At 44.7% G+C, this 27645-nt stretch overlaps 3 protein-coding genes across 13 annotated transcripts in view; 2 read left to right on the forward strand and 1 right to left on the reverse strand.

Annotated features, from left to right (window-relative positions):
* The window catches only part of lnx1 (ligand of numb-protein X 1), a 35333-nt gene extending 31736 nt beyond the window's left edge, over positions 1-3597 (forward strand). For all 7 annotated transcript variants that reach the window (XM_029001565.1, XM_029001564.1, XM_029001561.1 and 4 more), the window contains one exon: positions 176-3597. In XM_029001565.1, the coding sequence (XP_028857398.1) occupies positions 176-311 (136 nt within the window). In that variant the 3' untranslated portion in view covers positions 312-3597. The remainder of the gene's footprint in view (positions 1-175) is intronic.
* fip1l1a (FIP1 like 1a (S. cerevisiae)) lies at positions 2068-22511 on the reverse strand. Of its 5 annotated transcripts, XM_029001572.1 has the most exons (18): positions 22453-22511; positions 22221-22269; positions 21064-21142; positions 20698-20740; positions 19478-19499; positions 19263-19345; positions 19089-19150; positions 18873-18983; positions 18202-18326; positions 18004-18092; positions 16223-16319; positions 15982-16114; positions 12051-12077; positions 11816-11867; positions 8612-8667; positions 7100-7310; positions 2590-2733; positions 2068-2499 (listed from the first exon to the last, which is right to left on the reverse strand). In XM_029001572.1, the coding sequence occupies exons 3-18, from the start codon at positions 21137-21139 to the stop codon at positions 2346-2348; spliced, it is 1485 nt and encodes a 494-aa protein (XP_028857405.1). In that variant the 5' UTR covers positions 21140-21142; positions 22221-22269; positions 22453-22511; the 3' UTR covers positions 2068-2345. The 5 variants fall into 5 exon arrangements, with proteins under 5 accessions (XP_028857405.1, XP_028857406.1, XP_028857403.1 ...); XM_029001573.1 differs by lacking the exons at positions 22221-22269; positions 22453-22511 and adding an exon at positions 21225-21370 and having other exon boundaries at positions 2068-2496; XM_029001570.1 differs by lacking the exons at positions 22221-22269; positions 22453-22511 and adding an exon at positions 21225-21369.
* A 78-nt stretch (positions 22512-22589) lies between these two features.
* Positions 22590-27645, forward strand: part of scfd2 (sec1 family domain containing 2) — a 90135-nt gene continuing 85079 nt past the window's right edge. The window contains exons 1-2 of the mRNA XM_029001569.1: positions 22590-23492; positions 24157-24325. Of these exons, the coding sequence (XP_028857402.1) occupies positions 22676-23492; positions 24157-24325 (986 nt within the window). The 5' untranslated portion in view covers positions 22590-22675. The remainder of the gene's footprint in view (positions 23493-24156; positions 24326-27645) is intronic.

Here is a 27645-nt window from a genome sequence, read left to right on the forward strand (position 1 = left end):
GACTCAATATGACAGATGGCAAAACATTATGCAAGAAACTACCCACTGTATTCACACTATTTTATGATTGCTAATATTAGAGTAAATATTTTAACAATTGCCCAGGCCATGTTAGCACAGGAGGATGTTCTACACAATTTTTTTCTTAACACAGAATGTGTGTGTGTGCCCGCAGGTGTGGAGACATCCTTTTGGAGGTGAACGGGAAGAGCACATGGGGCATGACTCACACAGCTCTGGTCCGCATGCTGAAGGAGCTGAGAGGCCGGATCACCCTCACCATCGTCTCCTGGCCAGGAAGCCTGCTATAGGAGGAGATGCCAGGGGGAGGGGCTTATTACACTGAACCTACTGTTCAAGGGTGGGGCCTAGTATACTGACCCCGCCCCAAGCGCAGAGGGCCGTTGGATATAAACTTCCTCAACAGACTGGGCTTGTAACATGGAACCTACCTTCACAGGGTGGGGCTTGTGACACAGTCCACCCCAAGGGTTGAGGTATATGTGGACCTCATTCAGGAAGTCAGGACATGCAGCTTCAAAGTTGTGCCTTAAGGCATGAACTCGTGAAGGGAAGGTGCAGACAAAGGACCACACCTTGTGGAGCAGATCCTTGGCCATATCGTAGAGAGAGAGTGGTGCAATATAACATGGATTTTACCTTTTAAAAACTGGACTCACTCCCTGCCGAAAGGGTGGGACTGCACAGACCATACATAGCGAGGGGGTGGGGCTTGCAGAATTAAACTCACACGGATGGGCAGAGTCTGTTTTAGAGGGTAACAGTACTTTGAATACTGGCTCTTTGCGAAAGCTTGTACTGTGGCACTGTTCAGTATTTTTTGTAGAGTACAAAGGCTGTGTACAAAACCTGTCCACACAATGTAGATATTTCTGTATTTTGGTATCCAGGATCAGAATAAATGTTATGCTACACCGTGTCGTACTCATGTGGCCAGTTTAAATATTTTCAGGGTGGGCCTTGCTATTACTCTTTCCACAGTCTGGGTTGTGCCGAGTGTGTTGTTGTAGTCACAAGGTTTGTTATGCACTGTGAGGTCGATGCACAGTACAAGTACAAGCTTTCACCAACAGCCTCCAGTTCAGTGATAAGGGGTGGGGTTTGCAATACCATTCTATCTATAGAGGGTGGGGCATGGGAGGGGCTTACAACACTGCTACTGATGGTAGTACACAAATGTTTGGGCTCAAGCCCTGAACACTGTGCTGGATGCATCTGGGGATGTGTGCCCGCATGTTTGAGTGTCTCTGTGGGTCTGTGTGTGTGTGTGTGTGTGTGTGTGTGTGTGTGTGTGTGTGTGTGTGTGTGTGTATGAGAGAGATGTCGCGGATGGTTTGTGGGGATGAAACAAGTTGCCAAGTCCATTAGTCACATGTTAGAAAATACATTTAATTGGACTCACATTTCGTTACTGTAAATGTTGATGTCTGGGGGAAAAAAAAGGAATTCAAATTGAAGCACTTGTATTACTTTTTTATTTCTTTTGATTCTGTTTATATATTGCCTTTGCATATTGGCTTTGTTTCATTCGTACTGACAGTGGTAATCACTCTTGCTTTAGATGTCAGAGTGAGGACACATTTGCCAAGTAGTTCTGTATGTGTTGGTATGTTTTCAGACGCTGTTGCTCAAATTCTCAAACTATTGGCTAAATGAAAAAGACAAAAGTAGAAAAAAGAAAAAACACAGAAATTACTAAGTTTAAAAGTAAAAAAAAAAAAAGTGTGTTCATATCCTCTTTTTAAGAAAATGATAATGCAAACTACATGGTGATAGCGTGGCGGCCTTACTAATTTTCCTGTTGGGGAGGCGAGAAGCAGAATGCAGTGGCTGGGTCTCTGTGTGCGTCTCCATGTGGCTGTTGTTCGGCTGTGAACCTGTCTCTCTCGCTTCAGCCTGTGTAGAATAGTGCAACTGATGGTACCTTTGGTAAAATGATCAATAAAGTAATTCTACAAGGAAGACCATGTTGGACATCCTTCCCAAATGCTGTGTGTGCGTGCATTTGCATGTTAAGTAAAAAACAATCCACTTTCACACAGTAACTTCAAAAATCAAAACTTTTTTTTTCATGAATTGTTATTTTTACAATTCAACAAAATCAACACAAAATTAAAAATGAACTATTAATAACAGAAGATGGCTTATATTTAAGCTCTTAAATTATTCACGTGTAAATTAAAAGTCATTCATGAACTTAAAAATTAAATAATATTAAATTAAAATACTGACAAATCATGTTGTCAAATTATATATTTCCTTGCACACTATGTAACAGAAAAGCAGCTGCTGGGGCCGTGTGATTAGACCGGCCAGAAGGAAAGTCACTCCATAGGCTCTGATTGGTTCTCTTGGTCGGCGCTGGGCTCTCTGCTGGGCTCCTTGCGCTCTCTGCTCCTCTTGGACCTCTTGTGTCTGTGTCTCCTGTTGCTGTCTCCATCCTCACTGCCAGGTCTCTTCCTGCTGCTGCTGCTGCTGCTGCGTGTACAATGCATAAGTAGAGGTGAAGAAATGTGTTTACTTCTGAGTGTGTGTGTATGAGTTATCTGTACTGGGTGTGTACTGTACCTGTGCGATGGTCTTTGTCTCCCCTCATCTCTGTAGCTCCTCTGTCTGTGTCTGTCCTCCCTTTCTCGACTTGGTCTGTCTCGGTGACGATCATATCCATGAGCCACATGGTCTCTGTCTCTGTGGCGAGGACGCTCCTCCTCACTAAACCAACAGAGGACAACCCGGTCATCACCCGCAACCTCTTCATTGAACACAGGCCGTTCTCATGAAAACAAGATGCAGATAATTATAGAGAAAGTAATAAACCCGAAATCCATTTGAAAGAGTCTGGTTTCCAGAACAGTAACTATCCCAGTGCATCATGTTATAACCTTTAGACACAAACACACACACACACACACGTCCTCGCCGCTGAACAGCTTCATTATTTATAGCAGGTCCCTAAGGACAATACTGCTATAAATGGAGTTCAGTAATTCACACCTTCTTTCATAAGCATGCTTAGCTTTCTTTCTCAACACACACACACACACACATACACACCCAATACAGTGTGATGTGCTATACTGACCACTATGTTATGGAATGGAATTATATTTCTAATCAAATTACTTAAATATCCACCAATAAGTAGTTTCTTTGTGCTAAAATGTAAAATATCCCATTAATATATAATTGAGACAAAATTAATGAAATGTAATCATTCTGAAAAAAATCCTGAGCATGGAGCCACTTTGCCGCTAATGCTGATTGTAAACCATGATTCCTGCGATGCAGCCCTGGGCAGTCAGCACAATGCTGCATGGCTCACACATGGCCGAGCTGTCAGAGGCCCTGCCAGCACTGCACATGTGCAGACCAGAGCACTGACGCCCACCACTCACTCAGCACGTGGACAAGTACACGCACCCAGGTCCGTTTTTGACATACCTGAAGTAATTAGTAAAGGCAAGAAGGTGCCTGTGGGTCCTGAAGTGTAGTGATGGGTTTGTTGAAATAACGGGAAAGAAATGTGTTTATGAACCATAAAGGCTAACAGCCCAGTAAATACAACTATAAAATGTGTTTGTCTCTGTGTGTTTGTTTGTGTGTGTGCACAAGTGCATATGCTTTTTAACGGTCCTAAGCTGATCTTTTGACAGCATTGGCTCTAATCAAAGGCCTGAGTAAAGGACATATAAATCAGTCCTGACTGCGGTAACCACTGCAGACTGTGTGTTTGTGTGAGACATTCAGCCCTGTCCACACTGAGCCACAAGGATGAACCCATATTTATGGGACATTTGCGCACCAAATGTCCAGACAGATGTTGAGAACTGCACTGCAAAAAATGAACCTGGGTTTTGAGGGACTGGGGTGCAAAGGGACAAAATGGAAAGATGTAGACAAGACACCATGAATTAGCCCCCGAGAAGACATGGTTTATGAAGGTTTGGCCTCTACAGTCCCCCACAAAATGTTTTGTTGCCTATACAGAAATTGAACAAATTTACTGCAAATACAAAAATTAAGAAGTGGTGCTGTGAGATCCAAATTGAATATCTTGTATGACTTCCATGAACTTGAAGGACTACTTAATCAATAAATTGTATGAATCTTTGCCAAACCGTATGGATGCAATCAGGAATAACAAAGAAAGCAGTCTGGCATTTTTTGGTTTCATCTTCCATGCTTCCTCTTTCATCCTACCCCTCACATGCTCAATGATGTTCTGGTGACTGGGCTGGCCAATCCTGGAGCATCTTGATCTTCTCCGCCTTGAGGAGCGTTGATGTGGAGATGGAAGTATGTGATGGAGCACCATCCTGCTGCAGAATTTGACCTCTTTTATGGTTGGGAATATAAAAGGTAGTTAAGATTTCTTGGTATTTCAGACTATTGATGTTGCGTTCCACCCTGCAGCTCTCTCACACACCCCCATACTGGATGTAACCCCAGACCATAATTTTTCCGCCACCAAACTTCACTGTTTTCTGGGTAAATCTCGGATCCATGCGGACTCCAGTAGGTCTCCAGCAATATTTGTGGTGACTTTGGTGTAAATCAACATAAGATTCATCTGAAAAATCCTGCCACCTTCTGACACTTTTCCAGCATCCATCCTTTTAGCAGGCTGTGGGCCTTGGCAAATGCCACACGTTATTTCAGTTGTCTTTTGGCTTCTGGGCACTGATTTGACAAACTGTTCTGGTTGACACAGGGACTTCAGGTGACCAGGTCTCGTGTAGCTCTGCTGCAGTGGAACATGGACTGGCCTTGGATTTTTGAGCCAACAAACAGTCCTCTCGAGCAGTTGTCTTGCAGGGTCTGCCTGACCTGGACATGTCAAAAACGTCTCCAGTCTCGTCAAATCTTTTTTTTTTTATCGTCTGTACTTGACGCTAAGACACATTGAAGGTGTCGGCCACATCAGCAGTGGATCTGGTCTTCAGCCTCTTGATAATCGACACTAGTCTCAGGGTGAATCTTGTTTGCAGAGGTCTAGTTGCACTTGATGTGAAGGTCTAGTGTACTGAGGTCTTTTTATACACCTGAGGCCTAATTGATCCATTATTAGTCACAGTGAAGCTCATATGACAAGGCGACAACACTTATGTCTTTGCAAAAATTGACTCAACAGGCTTTATCAAGATTTGAATATTAGAATAATTTGACAGTTTTGTTTTGCACTGAAACATGATTACAAATAAAATTTGCCATTTCTTGATTAGAAATAGATTTCAGTGGCACTTTAGGTTAATTTGTACACAAGTGACAAGAATTTTGTCAGGGACTATGTGTTGTTAATTGTATGATGAGTACACAATCTTAAGATATGTAGGTCTGAAAAAGGATCCTTCACAAACCAGGCCTGTTTAGTATTGAAATCCAGGGCCATATTTTTTATAAGACAGCTTGCTGTGTGGTTTTACACAAGTTAAAGCTCTGATAATCTCGGCACAGACAACAGAAGCAGGAAGGGAGGAAACCCTGTGCTTTAAAAGGTCCAGAATCAGAAGGTTTGTCTCAGTCAATTCACAAATACACAAACACAAACGCAACTGCAGCTCTGTTTAATGGAAGTTCATCAGAATAGCACGTTAGGTCCACTGCACGTGCAGTGGAACAGCGTGTGTTACTGCAGAACCGTTGTTAGTGCAAAGCTGCTAACAAGTTCTCAGAAGCTCAGTGTGTGTCCACAGAGCCAGCTGTGTGCCAGAGCAAGGCTCTTAATAAAGTCCAGAAACATGCACATACAAAAATTCCATAAAACTACCAGAATGTAGAATGGAATCATGACAAACAATTAGCACAAATCAGTTCGAAGGTCCTCAGAAGTCACCTCCACTCTAGAATTTGTGAGCCATGTGTATGTGTATGTGTGTGTTTGTCCACCATGGGCAGAAGACTCTGGAGTGGTGGTGCCCTGTTATACTATACAGTAACACATGAACAAATGTGATAAATTCATGAAATGCATTGTCAAAACCAACTTTTTGGCCTCAATGTTCAGAGGTATGATTGGGTAACAAGGGGTGATGCAGCCAGGGGCAAAGGAGGGCATTACTACGTACTGACCATGTCAGGTGCCCAAACTCTTTAGCATTTTGTATTTACTAAAAATGTACGCTTGCTTACATTTAACTGATGAATTTTACTTATTAGTTTACATTCTACACACATAACTATTTACAGTTCCAGATGCATTCATTGCATACATGTTGTTGTATGACAGTTTTGGGGGAGGGGTGTGTGTGTGTGGCTCACAGATGTTCCAGTGACCCGGATTGGTTTGACTCTCCTTGTATGACCTACTGCTGTGATTCACAGTCATCCGTCTTACAGACTGTGTGTGAGTGTGTGTTTGTGTACACATTCCAGTAGTGGAAAAAAAATATTCCTCAACTCACACAGAGGAAACCAAAAAGTGAACTAAGTGAACACTGAAAAAATAAATGTTCCGATGTTTTTTTTTTTTTCATGCTCATCATCCTTCAATACAGACCATCCACATTTTTTGACCTTTGAGGGACTCAGCTCTCTTTGGAGAACAGGATAGTGGAGAACAGCAGACTCTAAAAGCCTCAGGTCTGAAAGTGGAAGCTCTCCTCTGTCCCCTCAGTCTGTCCCCCCCTATCCATGTCCTCTGCTTCATTGTACCCATGTACCTGTGAAGTGATCACTCTTTCCTCCCTCTCTCACCTCTCCAAGCCCCATGACTTTGGTGCAGTAATCCTTCTCTCTCTCTCTCTCTGCGTGTGGCTAATGCTGCCCCCTGTGTTGACTCTCTGCAGCAGCACACTGGAGCAACGTAAGGTGGACAGAGATGCAATGCACAGCCTCTCAACACACACACACACACACACACACACACACACAGATACATTTCACAGATATTTTCAATTTACACACTTTCCCTCAGTCACATGTGTTTATGTAAGAGCGAAACTGGACTCCTAATATGGACCAGACTCCACATCTGGCTATTTAAATTCTCTCTCTCTCGCTCTGTCACACACATACACACAAACACATCTGATGCCCCATTAACTTCCCACCCTTGACGGTGCCGACAGTCACCACTCACCTGTTGTTGGTCTGGGAGGAAGGGCTGTGCTCCCTCTCTCTGTCCCTCTCCCGTTTCTCCCTCTCTCGCTCCCGGTCTCGCTCTTGTCCCCTCTTTCTGCCTCGCTCTCGTTCCCGTTCACTGTCCCTCCGAGCATAGAACTCCCAGGCCTTGGCACTGTCCATCACTCCAGACCATGCAGACACACCCCCCAGCGCAGGGGAGTAAACGCCTAGGAAATTATATCAAAAGGTAGGACAACGCACCAATTCTTTTTGAGTCTCAATTAAACTCTGATGTAACGGCCAGCAGATAATCTTGACAGCAGTGTTGCGTTATTAAACCATTTGAAATTATTATTAAATAAACAGTTAAAAAGTTTCTGAATGGATGCTGTGAGTGGCATTTACTTTATTCACACCTGGAATTTTTCATGTCACACATCTGACAGTCACTTTCAGCATTATACTTAGTCTAAAACCCTTTGCATGTCTCCTCATGAGAAACTGAGTTTCATGGATAAGATCCAATCTAAATTTTCATATTGAATTTCAATATGCTTAACACAGCACACTTTCGAAGCAAAAAGCTTCCTCCAGCATATTTAATGGCCAAGAGTAACATTCTGGCAGACCCTCCAACATGATGGAGGAGCAGACCCTCCAACATGATCCAGGCATCAGAAAACAGATACAAAACTCGTTTGTCCAGAACTTCCTCAGTTTCCAGAAGTCCAATGAACTAAGGAGCGGCAAATATTCAGCCGCTCTGACTGGAAGACGGCGGCCACCACTAATGGACATTCACGCAAACATCCAGGACACATTTATAAGAGCAAAGCATGAAACGTGTTTACTCTTCCTGACAGCACCACAAGTCCCTCCTAGCAAACGCTGCACATCTGCACACACAGGCGTGGGGTCAGACAGTGCAGTGACCCGTCTCACCCCTATCTGCAGTAATGATCGGTCTGTTAGGTAAAGTGCTGAGGTGGTGTACCAAGCTCCCTTCACGCATCGGCACTGGCCACACATCACAGATGGAGAAAGAGTGTGTAAGTGTGCGTCCAAATGTTTTGGATCAATATGTGTCAACTTTTATATATGTAGTTTTCATATTTTTTATATTTGGGGATTAAAAAAAAAAAACATTTTCTGCCCAAAAGACACGGTTAGTCTGCTTTTTTTTTGGTCATACTCAAAACACACAGATACAATAAAATACATCCTCCAGGGCCAAATTAATTTTTTTTTTTGCATGATTCGGCTGTGAGACGGTGGAAAAACACCTGTAAATGTTCCAAAAGCACACACAGACATGCACAGCTCCAGAGGGAGGCACAACTCTGAGAAATTATGTTCTCCAGCTTTGCATCACCAACTGGCTGCACTACAATTCCCATCAGTTCTGTTGTTATTCTGCTGCTGTTATGTTGTAATTACCTATATTCATTCCCAGCATGCGTCAGACTCCTAGAAATATACTGGCTCAGCCCCTGTTTAATACATTTAGGGGATGCGCAGTGTCACATACCTGGCGGGAAGGGAAAAGGCGAGACAGATCGGCTATCATACTCTCCAGAGGGAGTGCTGAAAAACAGAAGAATCAAGATAAATATATGTAATCGTGCTTGTTCCCTATATTCACTCTCTCTGTGGGAAGAATCTAAAAAATGACATGATATCACATCAGCTCAACCACAATGACTCCTATTTATATTCTAGTTAATTTCGGTTTTTATTAGCTTTACATTTATTACAGCATTTATCAGATGCCCTTATGCAGAATGACGTACAATCAGCCACTGGGACAGGCCACCTGGAGACATTCATGGTATTCTTGTGTCTTGCTCAGAGACAGAATGGTAGTAAGTGGGGTTTGAACCTGTGAACCTGTCTAACCCACAAGGCTACTACCACCCTGAACAATGTTTGATTGTATTGCTATTGATTCATTTCAGACAAAAATATAATGCAGGAAATAGCACAATTGTCCAAATATGTTATTGTGAAATTAATCAAAAAAACTGAACGACCAGCTTGTTAAACATAAAAAAGGCAAAAAGAAGATTGAGACCACTGTCCACCACAATGACAAAAACTGTAAGGACACACTTGGTCTTTTAAACAGGTATAGTAATTTAGTGTTTCCTGATCTTTTGATGAAACTGGCACATTTTCATGGTGCAGCACAGGTAACCTGGCAATAATGTGTGGGTCGGTGGGTATGTGCATGCAGGCAGGGTATCCATTACTGATATTGGCAGAGGCGGCCCTGGCCATCCGTATGCCTGGCACCCCGCCCTGTTTCCGACTGAAGGCTTCCTGGGCGGTGAGGGGTGATGGGAAGTACACTCCTACAGACTGCTTTCCCACAGGTGCTGGCCCAAACGTGTCTCTATAAATACCCCTGGCAGATATGCAGAGTTTGTTTTTATCTCTTTATCCCCTCCATCCCTCTCTTGTCATCCCACCCCTTTCCTATGACTTTCAGCTTCAGCCAGTCTCTCCATCTGTCTGTCTGTTTGTCTGTCCCCACTTGGCTTCCAACCTTGGGCTGATGAGTAAATGAGGCGAGGGGAAAGCCGTATGGCTCTCTTTATGCAAACAGATGCAGGTGGATCCGGCATCAGCGGGGTCTGCTTTGCCCCCAGAGTACAAGCCATAATTAGAATAATGGCTAATTATAGCCTTAATAATAAGATCTAACATTTGCACAGGCAGCCAGACTGTACCTATCATTAACTGACAATTAAAACATTACCCTTATTTCATATGGCCAAATGAAATAATGAAATACACAAACACACTAAACAACCTATATGATCGAGAAGGTAAACAGTGTTGAGGTCATTTAGAGAAAAAAAATATTAACAGTGCCGTTTGTGAAACTTAAACACAAACTAAAGTAAGACCTGATCTACAATGAGGCCTTGGGAGCCTGATAAGCTGGGGCAACACCACTCCTAATTTACTCAAGGTGTACCACAGGACGCTGCGTCAGGTCCACTGCAAAGTTACTATGTGTCTGAGTGTGTGTGTGCCACAAGGAAATGATTCATAAATTATGCAGTCCACAGCTGGCAGAGTTCAGAAAAACGGAAACTCCTAAAAGGAGTGGGGGGTTGGGTTCTGGCACTGGGTCTGAGATGTGAGAAGAACCATTCTTTGAAAGAAAAAGTAGACAGACAGAGGGAAAACAGAGAGAGGGTTGAATAAAACAGGAAAGCCAGGGAGGGTCCATCCTGGAGAACTAGAGGGAAAATGGTGATACATGCAGTAAGTGTAGAAATGTAAGTGTAATTTTGATCATATCTGGTAGTTACTCCTCCAAAACGGCATCAGAGTGCCGGAGGTAAGTCAAGCAGCTGCTGGTGCCGGATGTTTGGGGTTTGGGGAGAATGTGACTTTACTGTTTTGTTAAGCAGGCATAGAGGAAGAGGGAGGAAAGGATGATCTGGATGTTGTTATTTTTGAGGGGGTGTGATGGAGGGAGGGATCGGCGGGCCCCGATAAACAGGAGACGGCATCCGCAAACACGACCACTCACTCACTTCGTCTCTGCCATATTTGGCCACCGACTAGAAAGGGAGGTCACAGACTGTATTTCACAATGTCCTTTTGGGCTCTTAACAAGATAAGCAGTGGCGTCAGCATGCATACGCAGTCTCACACACACACACACACACACACACACACGTGGTTCTGCTGATGCTTGCGTGCACGTAAAAAATACACTCACATTCCGCAACATGGGCTGAAAGTTCTGGACATTCCCAGACCAGAGATGATAAATAAATATATTTTTAGGAAAGCAACCAGCAGACCAGGACAATGAAGGACAGCTAGTGTATAGGTCACTGCTTTCTTCTACATTCCACCCACAGTCATGTGATCTATCAACTAGTAATATCTCTATGACCATGACCATCTTCCCTCATCTGCACAATGACTCCAATTTGATGAACGCTTTGTGTTCCATGTAGCTGTCATAGCAGAGACAAGAAGAGAAATGGCACCTAAAAGTAGCTGCAGTGCTTTGACTGAACTCAAAGCTAAACTGCTCAACTGAGTCATTCATTTTCCCTGCAATACCATGTTCCATATATGAATGCGCTAGCTATCTAAACATACAGATAAGGAGAGATTTTTAGGGGCCTTATTATGACTTGACAAACTAAGCACAATACAATACACAGTATGTGAAACAGGAATAAGTTGTTACCATAAGTCCTAAAATGTATTGACAGCAGTAGGATTAAGTTGTCTCCAGTGCAGAAGTTGGGCTCATGAGAGCTGTAACATTTCCCTGTGGGCTTGTAGATTTTAAAACATCACTGGCAACTTTCCCCTGTTCCCAACTATGATTATGAAATATGGAAAGGCTCTATTAATGACTGAATGATTTTCCAGTGGCCAATTGGTCCCTTTGCCTTCATCTTTATCGCTTCATCTTGCCTATATGAGCTCCTGCTTATGAATGAGGATGTCCTTTCCCTCACTCTGCTGCATTTTCTGCGTCTGCTTCCGAGGATGTATCTCAGCACCCTATACACACAGAGGGTGCACTGAGCATAATGTGGACACATATACACACACAGCACACCATCATCATCCTATACAGACACCTGCATGCAACCTCACAAATTAAACTATAAACATGTCAAATGAATGGCCACACACACACACACACACACACACACACCATTATCAATTTTGCATTAAGGATAGGGACTACCTGTCCAATGCTTTTATCAGAGAATGGGGAAGAACACCTGGAGGAATAAAACCTACAAAAAACACAAATAAGAGTTATTGCGGGCTATTATTTTGCTGACACACAGACACAAGCACAAAAAAATGCATGCACACACACACACACAAACATAAAAATACAGCCAAAGGCTCTTCTGCAACTTCATGGATTCCATTTTTAGCAAGTGCGCAGGACAACAGAAGAACTCAGTTCTCACCAGGTGGAGGGATGTTGACTGGAAGCCCTGCAACACCAAAGGAGAACTGGGATTAGACCACTGAGCAGTTTCTCAAGTTCTCCTCTGCCATGGCCTAGGAGTTCCATGACAGTTCTGGAACTGTTTTTCATGAGAAAAATGGCAATGCAAGGAGTTTCTACTAAGTGAAGCGGTTTATCTTCTGACATGCAACATCACATCAAGTCTGACAAATTTTACCTTTCTAGGGTGGAAATTTTGAGAAAAAGCTGGCAGCGGAGTGAGGAGGAAATTACCACCATGCAAACAGTGTGTGAGCAGAATGTGTCAGGCAATGCCGAGCTAGAGGAGATGTTCGAAAAACATGCACCAAGTCTCGGTTAGTTACATTCCAATGAAGTAAAAAAAAAAGGAAAAAACTGGATTTTACTGAAGACAGATTCTGATCATTCATACGGGAAAGAATCACACACAAAAACACGTACAGAAGTAAAGTCAGGAAAATGTTTGCATTCATGACTTGAAACAGTTGTTGAACATTTATGGAACGTCCAGACAGCCTCTGTAAAACGGCCCAGTGGCCTTTGAGTTTTATTGACCCTAGTTTTACTATCGTTTCAAGCCCGTGTGAATGAGAGACAAACAGCCTTTTAAGCTACACACACACACACACACACAAACACACACACACACAAGCACACTCTCTCTCTCTCTTTTGAAGAAACAAGTGAGTTTACGCACACATGCACACACACATCTGGGCGCCATCCCTCTTTGTTTTTCTACCCTGGCCCCTGATGAGAGTCGGCCCCCAGAACAGAGTTTTCCACAAAAAATAAGAAAGCCTGTCATGAAAGCAGCATGTTTCTCCACCCTCCCCTTTCTCAGTCAGGGCACCGTTAGTAAACAGCGTCTCCATTTTCAATCCCCTCACTGTGTCTCCCAGGACGTCTGTGTCTCGAGGTGTGCAGCTTTGATACCAGACACCTGAGGACTCAGGAGATGCCTTCTCTGCACATTAAACATACACACACACACACACACACACACACACACACACACACACACACACACACACACACACACACACACACATATACACTAAGCAGATCACGGTTCACCATCCAAGCCTGGGTGCGATTGTACAGCAGCCTTCTGATTCTCGTAGCCGATGAGATCAGTCCCCTCAGTTACCCTCGGGTCTACTGTACCAGTGGCTTTGAGTTAAAATGTGTCCTCAGGCCAGGTAGATGTTAATTTTGGTTTCAGGCTATTTCTCTCTCTGCTTTCCTGGCTGCATAATAAGAAGAGACTAGAAGACTCGGCATGGTTCCAATCACAGGGAAATGGCATTAGGATTTCCCAGACGGCTCAACCAACCCACCGTTAACACTACAGCCCAGATGGGACTGGACGCACACACAGACACATACCTGCATGCAGCTACTCTGAACCTCTCTTTCTGAATGCATGTTTTTGTGGGTGACCGGTCTATCAGAGCCACGTTCAGATTCAGGGGCTGCTTGCTTGGAAGAGTTTGAAGAAGTTTTCTTCCTCTTCCTCTCAGGTTGGAACTGAACTGATTCTACGTTGATTCTGGGTTAACAGTGATCCAACCATGTCTACAGGCTGCTGGTTATGAGACTGTTGACTCAGTGACAGTTGGGCATCACCAGTGGCAAGCCAGTCTGGAAATAGTGGACCCTACACTGCACTGCATGAAGCTTAATGTAGTACAACATTCAAGTCAAATTTGTTCATACAGTGTCTTAACATTATTTATTTAACAGCAAAAGTAAATAAATAAACAAATAAATAAATAAAGAAAGAACAATACAATACTTTAGTCAGTAACATTATATCAATTTGACTCACTGGATTTCTGACTCATGAGATATTAGGCTCAATTATCAACATAAAACTAAGTATTTCACTTGACATGTATGAATAAAGCACATACAGTACAGGCCAAAGGTTTGGACACACCTTCTCATTCAATATGTTTTCTTTATTTTCATGACCATTTACGTTGGTAGATTCTCACTGAAGGCATCAAAATGAACATGAATGAACACATGTGGAGTTATGTATTTAACAAAAAGTGGAGACCTGGCCTCCACAGTCACCGGACCTGAACCCAATCGAAATGGTTTTGGGTGAGCTGGACCGCAGAGTGAAGGCAAAGGTGCCAACAAGTGCTAAACACCTCTGGGAACTCCTTCAAGACTGTTGGAAAAGCATTTCAGGTGACGACATCTTGAAGCTCATGGAGAGAATGCCAAGAGTGTGCAAAGCAGTAATCAGAGCAAAGAAACTAGAATATATAACATGTTTTTTGTTAAGTACATAACTTGAGGCCTTCAGCGAGAATCTACCAATGGAAAGGGTCATGAAAATAAAGAAAAGACACTGAATGAGAATGTTTTAAATTGAATAAGAAAATTGTGGCCTCTACTGTATACAGCTCTTTTAGATGGACTTATAATAAACCATTTACAGAGTATTGAAAGCTAAAACACTGTTCTCATTGCTGTCCCTTCTGAAATTATATCTAAGGATTTCTCAAAAAGCCATCCCTCTGAATGCACTGAGAAATGCTTGCTGAAAACCACACTCATTTAAAAGACTTAAGAGCCGGCACAGAAAGGTTACTCATAAACACCAATCCCATCTCTGGGACTCACTGTGGTCTCACTCTAACAATACTATCTGCTACCTTGGAAAAAAGCCTGCAATGCAGCAGGACTCTCATATTCTCACATCCCTCCATCTTTTCTCTTTCGCTTTATTCTCGCTTACTTTCACTCTTTATCATTTCCTTCCCTCCTTCCCTCTCCTCTGTAGAGCCAACTCTGTTTTTCTTCCTCCTCTCTGTTTCCCTTCTATACGTCCCCTCTGCTGATCCTGCAGCTCGTCTGTTCAGCACATTTCTCTCAGCCAGATCTGCTGTGCTGGCACTTTTCCCTGTGCCCTGCCTGCTATATTTAGGCCTAATATGTATTTGCATCACAAAAGGAAAGTGGGTGGGGGCTGGTCGGGGGTGGGGTGCAGCGTTTAGGCTGAAGATGCTGGACGATGGTTTGAGTGGAGGGGAGAATGGCAAAGCTTCAAAGGCGGGTAGGGCCGGAGGGTCAGGCAGGATGTGTGATGTTTGGGTTGCATTAGTAGCTCTGGCACGGGCCGGACCGCCTGTGAGGGGGCTCTGAACCCAGAGGGGGGTTGGGAGTTCGGGGCGTGCTTAAAGCGTCCTTTGAAGATGAAGGGATGGCAGACACTCAGCTGTGTGAAGCGGTCACAGAGGGTCTTCTAATTTCTCGCTCTATACTATTTTATAACATCCTTAGCCCACATGTACCAACATGGGGGTGGGAGGAAGGAGACTATCCCTAGGAAGCTGGAGAGCATTAGAGACACCTGGCAAGAGGTAGACAGGCAGATTCACACTTCCAACTGCTGTCTGAACCCATCTGGAACCACCTCGATCTCAGATACATTTTTGGAAGTTCATACTACGATATTTTTATTGTGTTGTAGTCTCCTGATTTTCGACCCCAAGAGTTTGACCCCAGCATCATGCACTGCCGTTAATATTACTCAACTCCCAGGCGCACATGCAGTTCCGTGAGTCGGATCAGAGCCTGGCCTATCACTCACAGATGACAATCAGAGCACCCCCAGCGGGGATTTGAACCTGCAACCTTCTGACTGCAGTATCCTCATGGAACAGCAACACCTGAGGTGAAGTCATTTGAACCCAGCAACACAGTGAGGATTTTCAGATGTGACCTGATCCGACACTTTAACATAGCTCAGTAGAGGCAGTGATGGACAGAATGATTGACCTGTTACCTCATGGATGACCAGTGTGTGTGTGTGTGTGTGTGTGGCGGGGGTAAGTAATAAATGTATAAAAGGTAATTTTGCTTTTTGTGTGTTTTATGTGTTAACTTACTTGGGGGTGGGATGAGAACAGGGGACGACCCAATGCTGAGAGGAGGTGGGAAAGGGGGAGGAGGAATATTCGGGGAGAAGAACAGCGGCCCAGAAGGGGTGGTTTCACTGTCAGAGGAGGGCTCTGAAATGACCTGCAAAATACACACATACACCAGGCACATAACTCTCATTTTATGTGTGTTTGAGGTCAGCCGTGCAGCTTTATCAGTCTCAGACACCCACTCACAAAAGACACAAACCTTAATGTTGTTCCCTTCCACACTGTGGCGTCTTCGCCCTTCCACGCGACTGATGGATCCTGTCTGTCCTCCAATGACATTGATAGAACTGCTTGACCTAGTGCACATACATGCATGCACACACACACACACACACACACACACACACACACAAGGTTGCGCTCAGACAGATACGATTGTGCACTCACTGCATGATGGGTATAAAATATATATATATATATATATATATATATATATATATCGTCCTTTCTATTTCACTCACACACACTGCTTGCCCCAAAAACGTTTTCTCAAACCTCAAACACAAGGACGATATACTAACCTATTTCAGTCAGTAAGATTCAGTCACATTAAAGTTGCATTAAGCTCGGAGTTGTACAGTAATACTAAAGTCTCGCTGCCTGCCTGTTCCTCTCAAGACCACTGACTCTCACGCTGCCGCCGCCACCCGGCCCAAAGACGGGGGGGTGAATTAAACAGCGGAAAGGCAACTTTGACACACTTTTCATCACTTTACCTACTTTCCAAAGATACGCCGCAGATTTCAAACAGGAGGTCAGAGCAGCTAAAACCCCAGGCGCACGGCCTCAAGAATTCACGTTTCATGTGGTCGGTGCTCGTATGGAAAATGTCATGACAACGCTGTATTTATCTTTGTCATGCTGCAAAGTCCTGTTCCCCCTCTGACTGCGGGCGTCACCAAAGCCAGAAACACGTTGGGCTCCAAACGGGCTGCCCCTAGCGATGTGTGCATGAGTGTCTAGTTGGGGGGCGTGGTGGAAGATTAATTAGAAGAGCAGAGTCTTTCACCCTCGTCCTCCATCACAGTGCTTGTTTAACGGGCTGCCAACACAGGAGTGTGTGTGTGTGTGTGTGAGTCCGGATCAAGGTCGTGAACAGGGTAAGAGAGCAAATACAGACCAATGACAAAACAGATGGCGGACGAAAACCATTCTTATTTGCTGTAAATGACCCAATGAGCGCACGGAGAGACGACTGAGCGGGTTGGTAACTGCCTGTGAACACACGGTGGGTCGGCGGCCCTGCCGACGCAAAGCAATTAGGGTCTGTAAGTGAGCCGTAAAGCCAAGCGGCTCCGGAAAAAGCGCTCCCGCCGCCCGCACGCTAATCTAATCGCTTCCTCTCACAGGTGCCTGTTAACGCTCACGCAAACCGACACACGAAACGGTCATTACTGCACGTAAGCAACCTCTGCCTTCCCACGTCCGCAGCAAAGATCTAATCACTCGCTTTATTTCATTCATCCGCAGAACAGCACTTTCAGGTAGGAAAGATCTCGTCTTTACATATAATTGCTTATGTTCTGTTAATTGGCTATACTGCAATGGAAGAAATGAGAGGGTAAGCTCTTTATTTCTAAAAAAAAAAATAAAGAAATACATAAATAACAGACATCTCTCGTGTCTCTCTGGGTTCTCACAGCATGTCTGCCTCATTATCTTTAGACAGTTTCTCCTCACCCACTTTGCTCATTTGTAGTTCTTTAGAACAAAGATAACTCTTGTGTCAGCCCTAGCTCTCTGGTGATGAATTATGAACCATATACTCTTGGAACTGGTGGCGCACATATTGCAAACGCAAAAAAAAAAAAAAAAAAGTCTTATGGATAAAATATTCAAAACGGTGACATTAAAATTTTATCGATCGGTTGCCCCGCTTGTTCTAAAAGCAACAACACAGCAAATAAGCGGCAAGCAGTTATGAACGCTAATGATGGTAAAGAAGATCGTACGCGAGTCGCCAGCAAAAGGGAGACGGACCTTGATGAGCTGGGAGTTGACGTGTAAAGACTACTGGGGGGGGGGGATCCAGACTTGGACAAATCTCCATGGTGACGACCCTGCTGCACCTACAGTGAGAAGGTAAGGCTTTTACAACATACTTTGGGAGGTATGCATTACGACAGAGGATTTTACGGTCCCGGCACTGGAAATGAATGGCGTGTTGACGGATGGCACCATAATTTTGGATGAGCCTGAGCCCATGGCCTCCAGGCCCATGCGTAGCCTCCTCTGTTTCTCACAGTAGGTCTTCCACGTGTCCTCGTTAAGGCCATAGTTAAAGTAGTCAGAGAGGTCAGCCCCTGATAACCGTGCAAATCACAAAGAGTCAGAGTCAGACACGCAAACACACACAGACACACACAGATAGGTGCAGACGGCTGTATTTTAATGGTGGGAAAATTGCAAGTGCTGCTGCAAGTTATCTAACAAGCATGTGGCCTATTCACGCTCTCCCAAATTCAGTACCAAGTGCAACAAATGCGTTTTTGTAACCAAAACAATTCACATTTGAAATAAAATGCATTCAGAAGCTCAATAATTAGAAGTGAGTCACTTGCTGGAGGACATCTTTTTAAGAGTAACAGTCGTTTATTTCCGACCTTGCAGAATGAAATGCCCTTGCAGAGAAACGTTTATTGAATAAGCATCCACCCCTTTTCACCAAGGGCATGTGTGTACGCGGGTTTTTGGAATACTCAGACCCAAGAACTCTACAAATCAGGCCTCAATTCTGCATTTTTGGAGGAAAAAGGAATTTATTTTTTTATCTGACAAGGTCTTTCTGTTCCCAATTTCAATTTGAGGGTTAAAGACAAGGCCATTAACTGTTGTATAATATTCTTTACCTGGTTTTCTCCAGGGCTTTTCTTCAAATGACTCTGTGCCCACCTCCAGGACAGGGATGCCATTCACTGTCCCAACAGAATCTACATCAACACCCTTGATCTTGGTCACCACTGAGCAGAATAGAGGGTAAAAAAGGGGACGTTTTTTAAATGAGAAATTAGCTAGTTATCAGATGAAGATGCTGGGCATTTTTTAAAAACGTATGCACAGTGTACCTTGTCCTTGAGTCACACTTGCGCCCTTAAAGTTGAAATTAACCGGAGTGGCTCCAGGAGTACTGAATTAAATTCACAGCAAAGACACACAACATCTATGCATTGGTATCTGATCCTGAGTATTCGCCGTTCACCAATGCATCAGTTTTAGCATCTTTGTGATTGACTACTCACTTATACAGCGTCCCTCCAGGCTGTATGTCACCAATTGTTACACAAACATCGTCGTCACTTTCACTGTCACTTTCTGCCTCAACCTACCATTTCAAAAGAGGACCAGGCAAAGATATGTTAGCACTATACACCCAAAATCCCGTCTTTTTCTTTGTCTGGACACAGAGGTCTTATGAATTAACAAAACTTAGAGCAGGAAGGAAATTCTCACTGACCTCCTGTCCTTCGGCCAATGAGCTGTGAAAGTGAGAGGACATCACAATTACCTCATTTAGCTGAGGCTCACACCATTCAAGCAAATTATCCCTCCCCTCCGTGCGAGAAACATTACTGAGGCAGGGTGGCATGATGAACGGCTTATAGAAAATAGTTTGCTAAAAATATCCTTTGTTAGGCAGCCAAACATACGCAGAGGCGTTAGACATGCACATTTATGTCAAGGGTACTAAAACACAACTTGGCTTTCATGAGCAGCAGGCAATATTAGGGCTGTTTCCAATAGCCAAAAACGTTTGTTACATTTAATTGTAATTCCGTACCGTGTTTACAGGCCTCATTTATTAGCATTATTTGTCCAATTGAGAAGCAGAGCCACGTTTGACCGTCTTCACACAGACTGATGTAGGATTAAATAAAAGGATTAAACATTGCACAGTTGCAAAAAACCCAAACATAAAAAAATATATACAGTAGAGGCCAAAACTTTGGACACACCTTCTCATTCATGTGTTTTCTTTATTTTCATGACCATTTACGTTGGTAGATTGACACTGAAGGCATCAAAACTATGAATGAACAAATGTGGAGTTATGTACTTAACAAAAAGTGGAGACCTGACCTCCACAGTCACCGGACCTGAACCCAACCGAGATGGTTTGGGGTGAGCTGGACCGCAGAGTGAAGGCAAAGGGGCCAACAAGTGCTAAACACCTCTGGGAACTCCTTCAAGACTGTTGGAAAACCATTTCTGGTGACGACCTCTTGAAGCTCATCGAGAGAATGCCAAGAGTGTGCAAAGCAGTAACCAGAGCAAAGAAACTAGAATATAAAACATGTTTTCAGTTATTTCACCTTTTTTTGTTAAGTACATAACTCCACATGTGTTCATTCATAGTTTTGATGCCTTCAGTGAGAATCTACCAACGTAAATGGTCATGAAAATAAAGAAAACACATTGAATGAGAAGGTGTGCCCAAACTTTTGGCCTGTACTGTATATATTAATTTGTTCCTATTTTCACTTTCTTATATTCAATATAATGTAAAATTGACCAGGATTACTGATAAATGTGCAGCTGAAAACATCAGCAATTACTAGAGCCAATATATAGATATATGGCTTAAATATGGATGCACAAAAAAAATACTACTAATAATTATTATTACCATTGTTAATATTCTAAATAATTTTAATCAGAGTGGAGCATCGGACTCACGTGATGACGTCTGCATCCTCTTGAAGCTTTTCTTCAATATCATCTGTACAGGAGGCAAGGAAACGTCGCACTTTTACAAAATACACACACTCAAACAAAAAAAAAAAAGTCTCTCTTTTTATTTAGTTTGCAGTTATCCAAAATAAAGCGTTAAGCGTCTACCCCAACATTACTGAGGCCCCCCGAAACGTGACACGCTTCCAGCCAATCAGGAGGCGGCGTCTCACGCCCGGAGGAAACACCTGTTGCCGCACAGCGCAGGCTAACCGGGGAGCTAACGCGCTGCGGCCGACGCTCCAGCCTCCGGCGTGTCGCCCTTTTTTTTCACGACCTCGAACGTAACGGGGCGGTAGGTTGAGTTGTCACCTCCATACAGCCATTCCTCCTCGATGTCGCCTCCGTCCGCATCGTAGCACTTGTCTGCGTCCTCGGCGGACATCATGCGCTGGGAAAAGTAAAAAAAAAAAAGTTTTTTTTTTTTTTTTTTAATCCCTCGCAGATGACTCGGGAAACCGAATAAAACCCACCAACAAACCGGCCAGAGCAGCAGCAGCAGCAGCAGCGCCGCCGCCGCCACGTTGCTGCGGACCGCCGCTCACCTTTCACCCCCCACACCGCCGACCACCGGCGCACCCTCCGCTCACAGGAAGCTCGTTCTTTTTTTTTTTTTTTTTTTTTTGCGGGCGTCCGCGTAGCGTCTCCAGCAGCGGTGTTGATTCGCGTTTTTAAAATGCCCGCTACCCGTTACGCACTTCGGCGCAGCCTCGTCGAAGTAACGGCCCCGTGTGGACGAGCTTGCCATGGTTACCGTGCCCGGCAAGTCAGGCCCAAATCCTGTAGTTTAGCGTGCGTACACTAGAATTACTGGAGGCAATCACGCTGTACCAACTAGTTGCTCTTTTTAAAAACTTCAGTGTTTGTTACATTGGGACAAGTGACTCTTATTGAATGGTGAGTGACATGAAAGTGCATCCTTTAGGGGGGGGGGGGATTAATCTGAATGCAGTTTTAAGTGTTTTAGGCCATTGTAAATTGCGGCCAGACCGGCCCAGAATTGAGCACTTCATTGACTGTAACATGGAAGCACGCTGCAAGTCGCTCTGGATGAGGGCGTCTGCCAAATGCCTTAAATGTAAATTGGAGTTTGTCTGTTGAAGCTCGTCAAGAGGTAATTCACGCTGTAAATGAACACCTTTCCTTATATAAAAGTATACACCGTATACTTTACACCGTAAAGTATACACCCACACTAGTGCGGGTGGATTCTGTGTGAAACAGTATTTCCATACACGGTACACTGTGTATACTGTTGTACTGACAATAAATCTCTGAATCTTCATTACATGATGTGAGGCATCAATTCCAAAGCAAGAAGGTTAACTTTCCAAAGTAGAATAATTGCAGTAAGTGGTGATGTTCTTATCAGACCAATTTGGAATTGGCATTTGACCAAAGAACTGTCAATTTCCTCTTCATACAGTATGCAATGTGAACGTTTAATAAGTACAGACATTTCATCTCACCTTTCACAATGATCCTTGTGGAATTTTACAGGGAACTTTGTCTCTCTAACTGATACAATAAAAACGCGCAAGTTTGTGAAACAAACGGTATTTTAATGTTTTCAGACATTTTAAGGCAAAAGATAAAGGATACAATGATACATTTTGCATTAACTCTCTTTAAATGATTTTAACTAAGTAATTTGGCATCTTAAACGTAATTAAAATATACGTAAACGTAGCGGAACGTAACTTTTGATTAGGAGAAGCCGATCAGCAGCACGTTCTCGTCCGCTCCCTCTCGCCTGCGTGCCACGCGTGATGACGTAACTCGCCTGCGTGCCACGCGTGATGACGTAACTCGCCTGCGACGCGCGCCGCCACGTCACACTCGGGCGACTCGCGTGCGCCTGTGTTGTGAAGTGACAGCTGGCTTTCCGCGGTCGCCTCGGCGCTTCTCTGGCCCTTCGGCGGACATGTTGACCGCGGAGGGCTTCGCGTCCTTCCCCGGTCAGGCGTGGGGGAAGGTGCTGGCGAAGGCGAGGAAAGCCGTGGTCTTCGTGGACGACAGGTGCGCCGAGAGCCTCCACTGGTGCGGCGGGGCCGCGGCTCTGCTGGACGCCGGCGCCCGCAACGTGAAGCGCCTCTCCAGCTTCGAGGCGGCCGGGGAGGACGAGCCCAAGGCGGTGTTCGTGGTGAGCGGCCTGCTGAGGGGCAGGACGGCGGACACCGTCAAAGACGTGGTCTCCCTCAGCCGCCTCCAGTACTGCGTGGTCTTCACCGCCGTGCCCCACTCCGTCCACCTGCAGGCCGCCGGCCTCCCCGCGGAGGGGGCGGAGGAGGACTCGCTGTTCGCGCGGTTCGGGGAGCAGCTGTGCGAGTGGATGGGGGACATGAACTACACGGCGGAGGTCCTGCACGCCCCCGTCCTCTTCGCGCCGGTCTCGCCGCAGCTCGTCCTCCTGCCCGCCTTCTCCGACCTCTTCCCCCTGCTGCCGGCCGACCTGGAGGCCGTCAACCGCAAGCGGCCGGAGAAGAAGAGGTTCGGCGGCCTGGCGGACGTGGACGCGCACTCCCTGCCCCCGGAGCTGCAGATCCAGATCCGCTGCCTCGCGTCGGCGCTCGGCGCCATGTTTGAAAGCAGCAACACCAAGGAGGACTGCTTCGCCGTGGGTCCCATGAGTCGCCTGATCGCGGCGGAGCTGGCCAACCAGCCGCAAGCCAGGAACCGGCGCAAAACGGCCGCCAACAAAGCATCCGTCGTCTTCATAGACAGAACTTTAGATGTGACAGGTGCTGATACACGTTTTCCAACTCCCAACAGCGAGAGAAAAACCCCACTTCTCATGATAATATATATATATTATAGGCCTTATAATGTCATTTCAAACACATCAGCTCACATACATGACACATGCAAGATTAAAGTCAAGACAGTCAAAGTCAACCTTATTGTCAATTCTGCCACATGTACAGAGAATTGAAATTGCGTTACTCTCAGACCCATGGTGCATACAATTAACATTAAAATACAAACAGTAACATTAGATACAACAATAACATTAAATACAAAGGTAAAAAAATATGCATAATATATCACATTTAAAAACACAAAATACAAGTAAGGGCACATGGTGGAGAGTGCAAACCACGTAAACAAAGTAAACAATGTAGTGCAACAGAGCTTGTAAAGAGTACAAGTTTCAGAGCAGTCTTGTAACTGACATACTGACGAAGCTGTGACATTGAAAAAAGTCTCATTCATAAACTGCCAGCACTGCCCTGAACAATATTCATGAGTTACGGTAAATAATTGACATATTTTATAGGGAGTTGATGAATCAGGACAAATATCGTGTTTTATGAATGTAGTTATACTGCTATAATCTACTACTATACTATACTACTATACTTTCACTTTCCACCTAAAATATTATTGTTCCTTCCATGTCCTTAGGAGCTGTGGGTCACCACGGAGACAACCTTGTAGAGAAGATTTTGTCGGTCCTGCCCCCACTGCCGGGGCACACAAATGATGTCCAGGTGGACATGCTGGACCTCACCAACATGCAGCGCTCACCGGACACCGAGGGGGTACTGGCACCGGGGTGCCTGGCTCAGAATCAGTAAGAATGTTTCTGGCGTCTCTGATGACGGCCATTATGTGTCAGTCTTGTACTCAGCCAGTAGCTCCGAACTCAGTGAGTTCCCTGTAAAATTCCACTGTGATCATTGTGAAAGGTGAGATACAGGCCAGTTACTGGGGGGGTAAGTAGCTCTGGACAAGGGCGTCTGGAAAAGGCGGTAAATGTTGTGATGGAATCCCGTTATTTGTGTTTTTTTCTGGTGAGGTAACGGAGGTCAGGTTTTAACCATAAGAAAATACCCTATTCTCTGTCTTCTGGGTGCTTTGTTGTGCATTACCACACCTTTGCTGAGTGCATCATGATTTCAGTCCACCGTGTGACTTTCATTGTTTTTATTTAATCAAAATGGTGTACTCTGCAGTTTTTGTGTTTACATTGTAGCCCTCTTGCTGATGTCACTTCCTCTGGTCTTGGACGTGGTTTAGTTCGACCCCTTGGCTCTGCTGTGCTGTGAGTTTGTGTTCAGTCGCTCTGCTCCAAGACACTGTGGGCTGTTTCATAATGCAGAATTTTCCCCTGCTGTTATTACACAGACTACTGGGGATTTTCAGGTCATGTTTGCTTACTTTGGAAAGTGCGTCAGGGAATTGGATTTGCAATCTTTGTGGTGACGATGACTGTTAGAAGGTTGCTAAATAAATAGCGTTTTAGTTAACGTCTGTCACAGCTGACCTCAGATCAGATTCCTGACGGACAGCGAGAGCGTCTGATAATGTGTGGCTGCTGTTCTTGATGCTGTGGCGGGAGTGATTTATGAGCAACATGGTTTTAAACCACTGTGCTGAAGTAGCGCGTCTGCGGGAAAGTTTCAGCTTTTGCTCGCGCTGCCTCGATATGCTCCGCAAAACCCAGCATCTCAGTTGTAGCGTTTATGATCCTGTTAAACTAAAGCCCTTCTGCCTCAGTTCCTCATCCTCATGTCTTGCTGGGTCAGAAATAGACATCTGTAGGAAGGCGTCTCCTGTAGGGCCTGCTCTGCTCCCACTGAAGTGAAAGTGAAGTGATTGTTATTGTGAAACACTGCAGCACAGCACACGGTGACACAATGAAATGCACCTATGCCATCACCCTTGGTGAGCAGTGGGAGGCCATGAAAGGCACCAGGGGAGCAATGTGTGGGGACGATGCTTTGCTCAAGGGGACCATAGTGGAGCCTCTGGTACCTTGGCAACTCGGGATTCGAACCCACAACCATCTGGTTATGGACCACTGCCACCCACCACTGCCCCCAATGTTGTCAGATGTTTTTTGACGTTTAGAGGACTCGTGTACTGGGAGTCATGCATGTCCTTACAAACACTATTGTGATGTGATTTTAGAAGAGCCCTGGTCGTGCTGGCATTATAGAGTAATCACTATCCAACCATTCATCTTCTTAACCATGCCAGGGTGATGGGGAAATTGACATTTTCATGATAGGGGACCTTTAAACACTTTTTAGTAGCTTTGTGTTTATATGCTGAGATGTACAGTTATAACATGTATATAATAAAAGTGATAAATTTAGTTTGCTTCTCTGTTGAATTAATTCATATATATATTGCAAAAGATAGTCAGAAATGATTCACTTTAGAGCATTGTGTTTGTGGCCTTCACCAGTTGTTATTGTAACACTGGCCCACTTTCCTCCTTAATGGCTGAGTATCTGTTTTTTTGCCAGTGCTGGTGATCAGCAGTGGTTCCTCTGTTGTATTCTGCTTTTTCATAACGATCTAAGGTATCTCTGAAATGTACAGTTTATAAGTATCTGTATCTTCATTGCACCCAATGAAATGATACACAGCAATTAAACACAATACAAGCACTATTTGCCCCTCAGGCTGAATATGAAGCAGGAAGTTTGTCAGTTTTGCCATTTAAAAATGGTGGCACACATGGCTCATTGGGGTGGCCGTAAGATCCAAATCTGAAAGGCAACAGGCATGGTGGTCTTTCAAAAGCTGCTATTTGGAGAATTCAATATAAGAGCCCTGGGTGAAGTAGAGTGAAGGTTGTTCATCAGCCCATATATAATGAGCACAACTTTCACTTTTCTTCTCTCTCTTAATGTGATTAAATGACCTTCTATAGAAATGTGCCCCCACACATTCTGTCACCTTCCAGTCGCAGCCACCGACACCCACATTTGTATGGGGCCGCCTCTGCATGTGGGGCATGGCAGACCTGCAACTGCGTATTGAGTCCTGCTCGCGATGCCCGGCCTTGAGCTGTGAGCTGAGCACATGTTCAACCACGGTGGAGACCTGTTTCTTTTTACTGGCTGATTTCACCCTCCGTCATGCGTTCTATTCCTCTCTCGTGTGGTTTTCAGGTTGAAAAAAGGACTTCAGTTTTGAAGAAGTGGCTGGAGACTTTCAAGGCCCAAGCCTATATGATGTCTGCCCTGCTCTATCCAAACAGAAACCCAGTCCAGCTTAGTGGGTGGTTCTGTTCGAGTAGAATCAGGCAGAGGTGTTCATTTGGTTGCTTCTGGTCAGATGAAATGTGGTGTATTTCCTCCTCCTCCTCCTCCTCCCTAGATGCCAGGGTGTAGCTGGTGTGTTTTTGACAGGCATGGTGGAACCTGCCCCGAATTTGAGCTTTTCATATGGGACAAAGCTGAACTGTGCACTCTGCTGTCTACTCAGCAGTAAACTGAGCTGGCAGCTTGGAACGTTTTTTGTCTTTTTGTTGTAGGTCTGTGAAGTGAAAGAGATTGGACATCACTGGTCATCTTATAACACACTTACAGGCACCTTGTATAAGTGGACTCAGCTTTTTCATGCACAGTTTGAGTTCAGAATTATGTGTTTTTGTGAGCTCAGCTCTTTTGTTAAGTGAGACATACTTTCTTACCACCACATCACAGCAATGGCTTGAGTAGTGTCGCTCTTAAAAGCCATGTATTTAGCAGTAGTTCTACATCAGACAGGAATCGAATTTCTGAAGTAATAAGGTTGCTTTTGTGTAGGTATGTGGGTGACGTTGGGTGGATGGAGACTTTGCAGTACTTTTCTGAACAAACGACGGCGTCCTTTTCACTTACAGAAACACGGTGAAACTTTTGCGAAGCCTGGTTTGTGCGCCCTCCAGTGCATTTGTGTGTGTGCATCGTGTGCCGGTGGGAGTCTCGGCGAGCTCTCTGAGCCGGAGATGCTGCGCGATCCCAAAGGTGACGCTGAAAATCTGTCATCCCGTCCCCAGAGAATACCCCCCACACTTCAGACATCAGCTATAAAAAACCCACCTAGCCCAGTTCCACACTGTAGTGCTGCACTCTCCTAACACACCGCACGCGATCTGCTGCTCTAAAAAATGCT

The sequence above is a fragment of the Denticeps clupeoides genome, chromosome 13 (assembly GCF_900700375.1).
Source record: "Denticeps clupeoides chromosome 13, fDenClu1.1, whole genome shotgun sequence".
Classification (NCBI taxonomy): domain Eukaryota; kingdom Metazoa; phylum Chordata; class Actinopteri; order Clupeiformes; family Denticipitidae; genus Denticeps; species Denticeps clupeoides.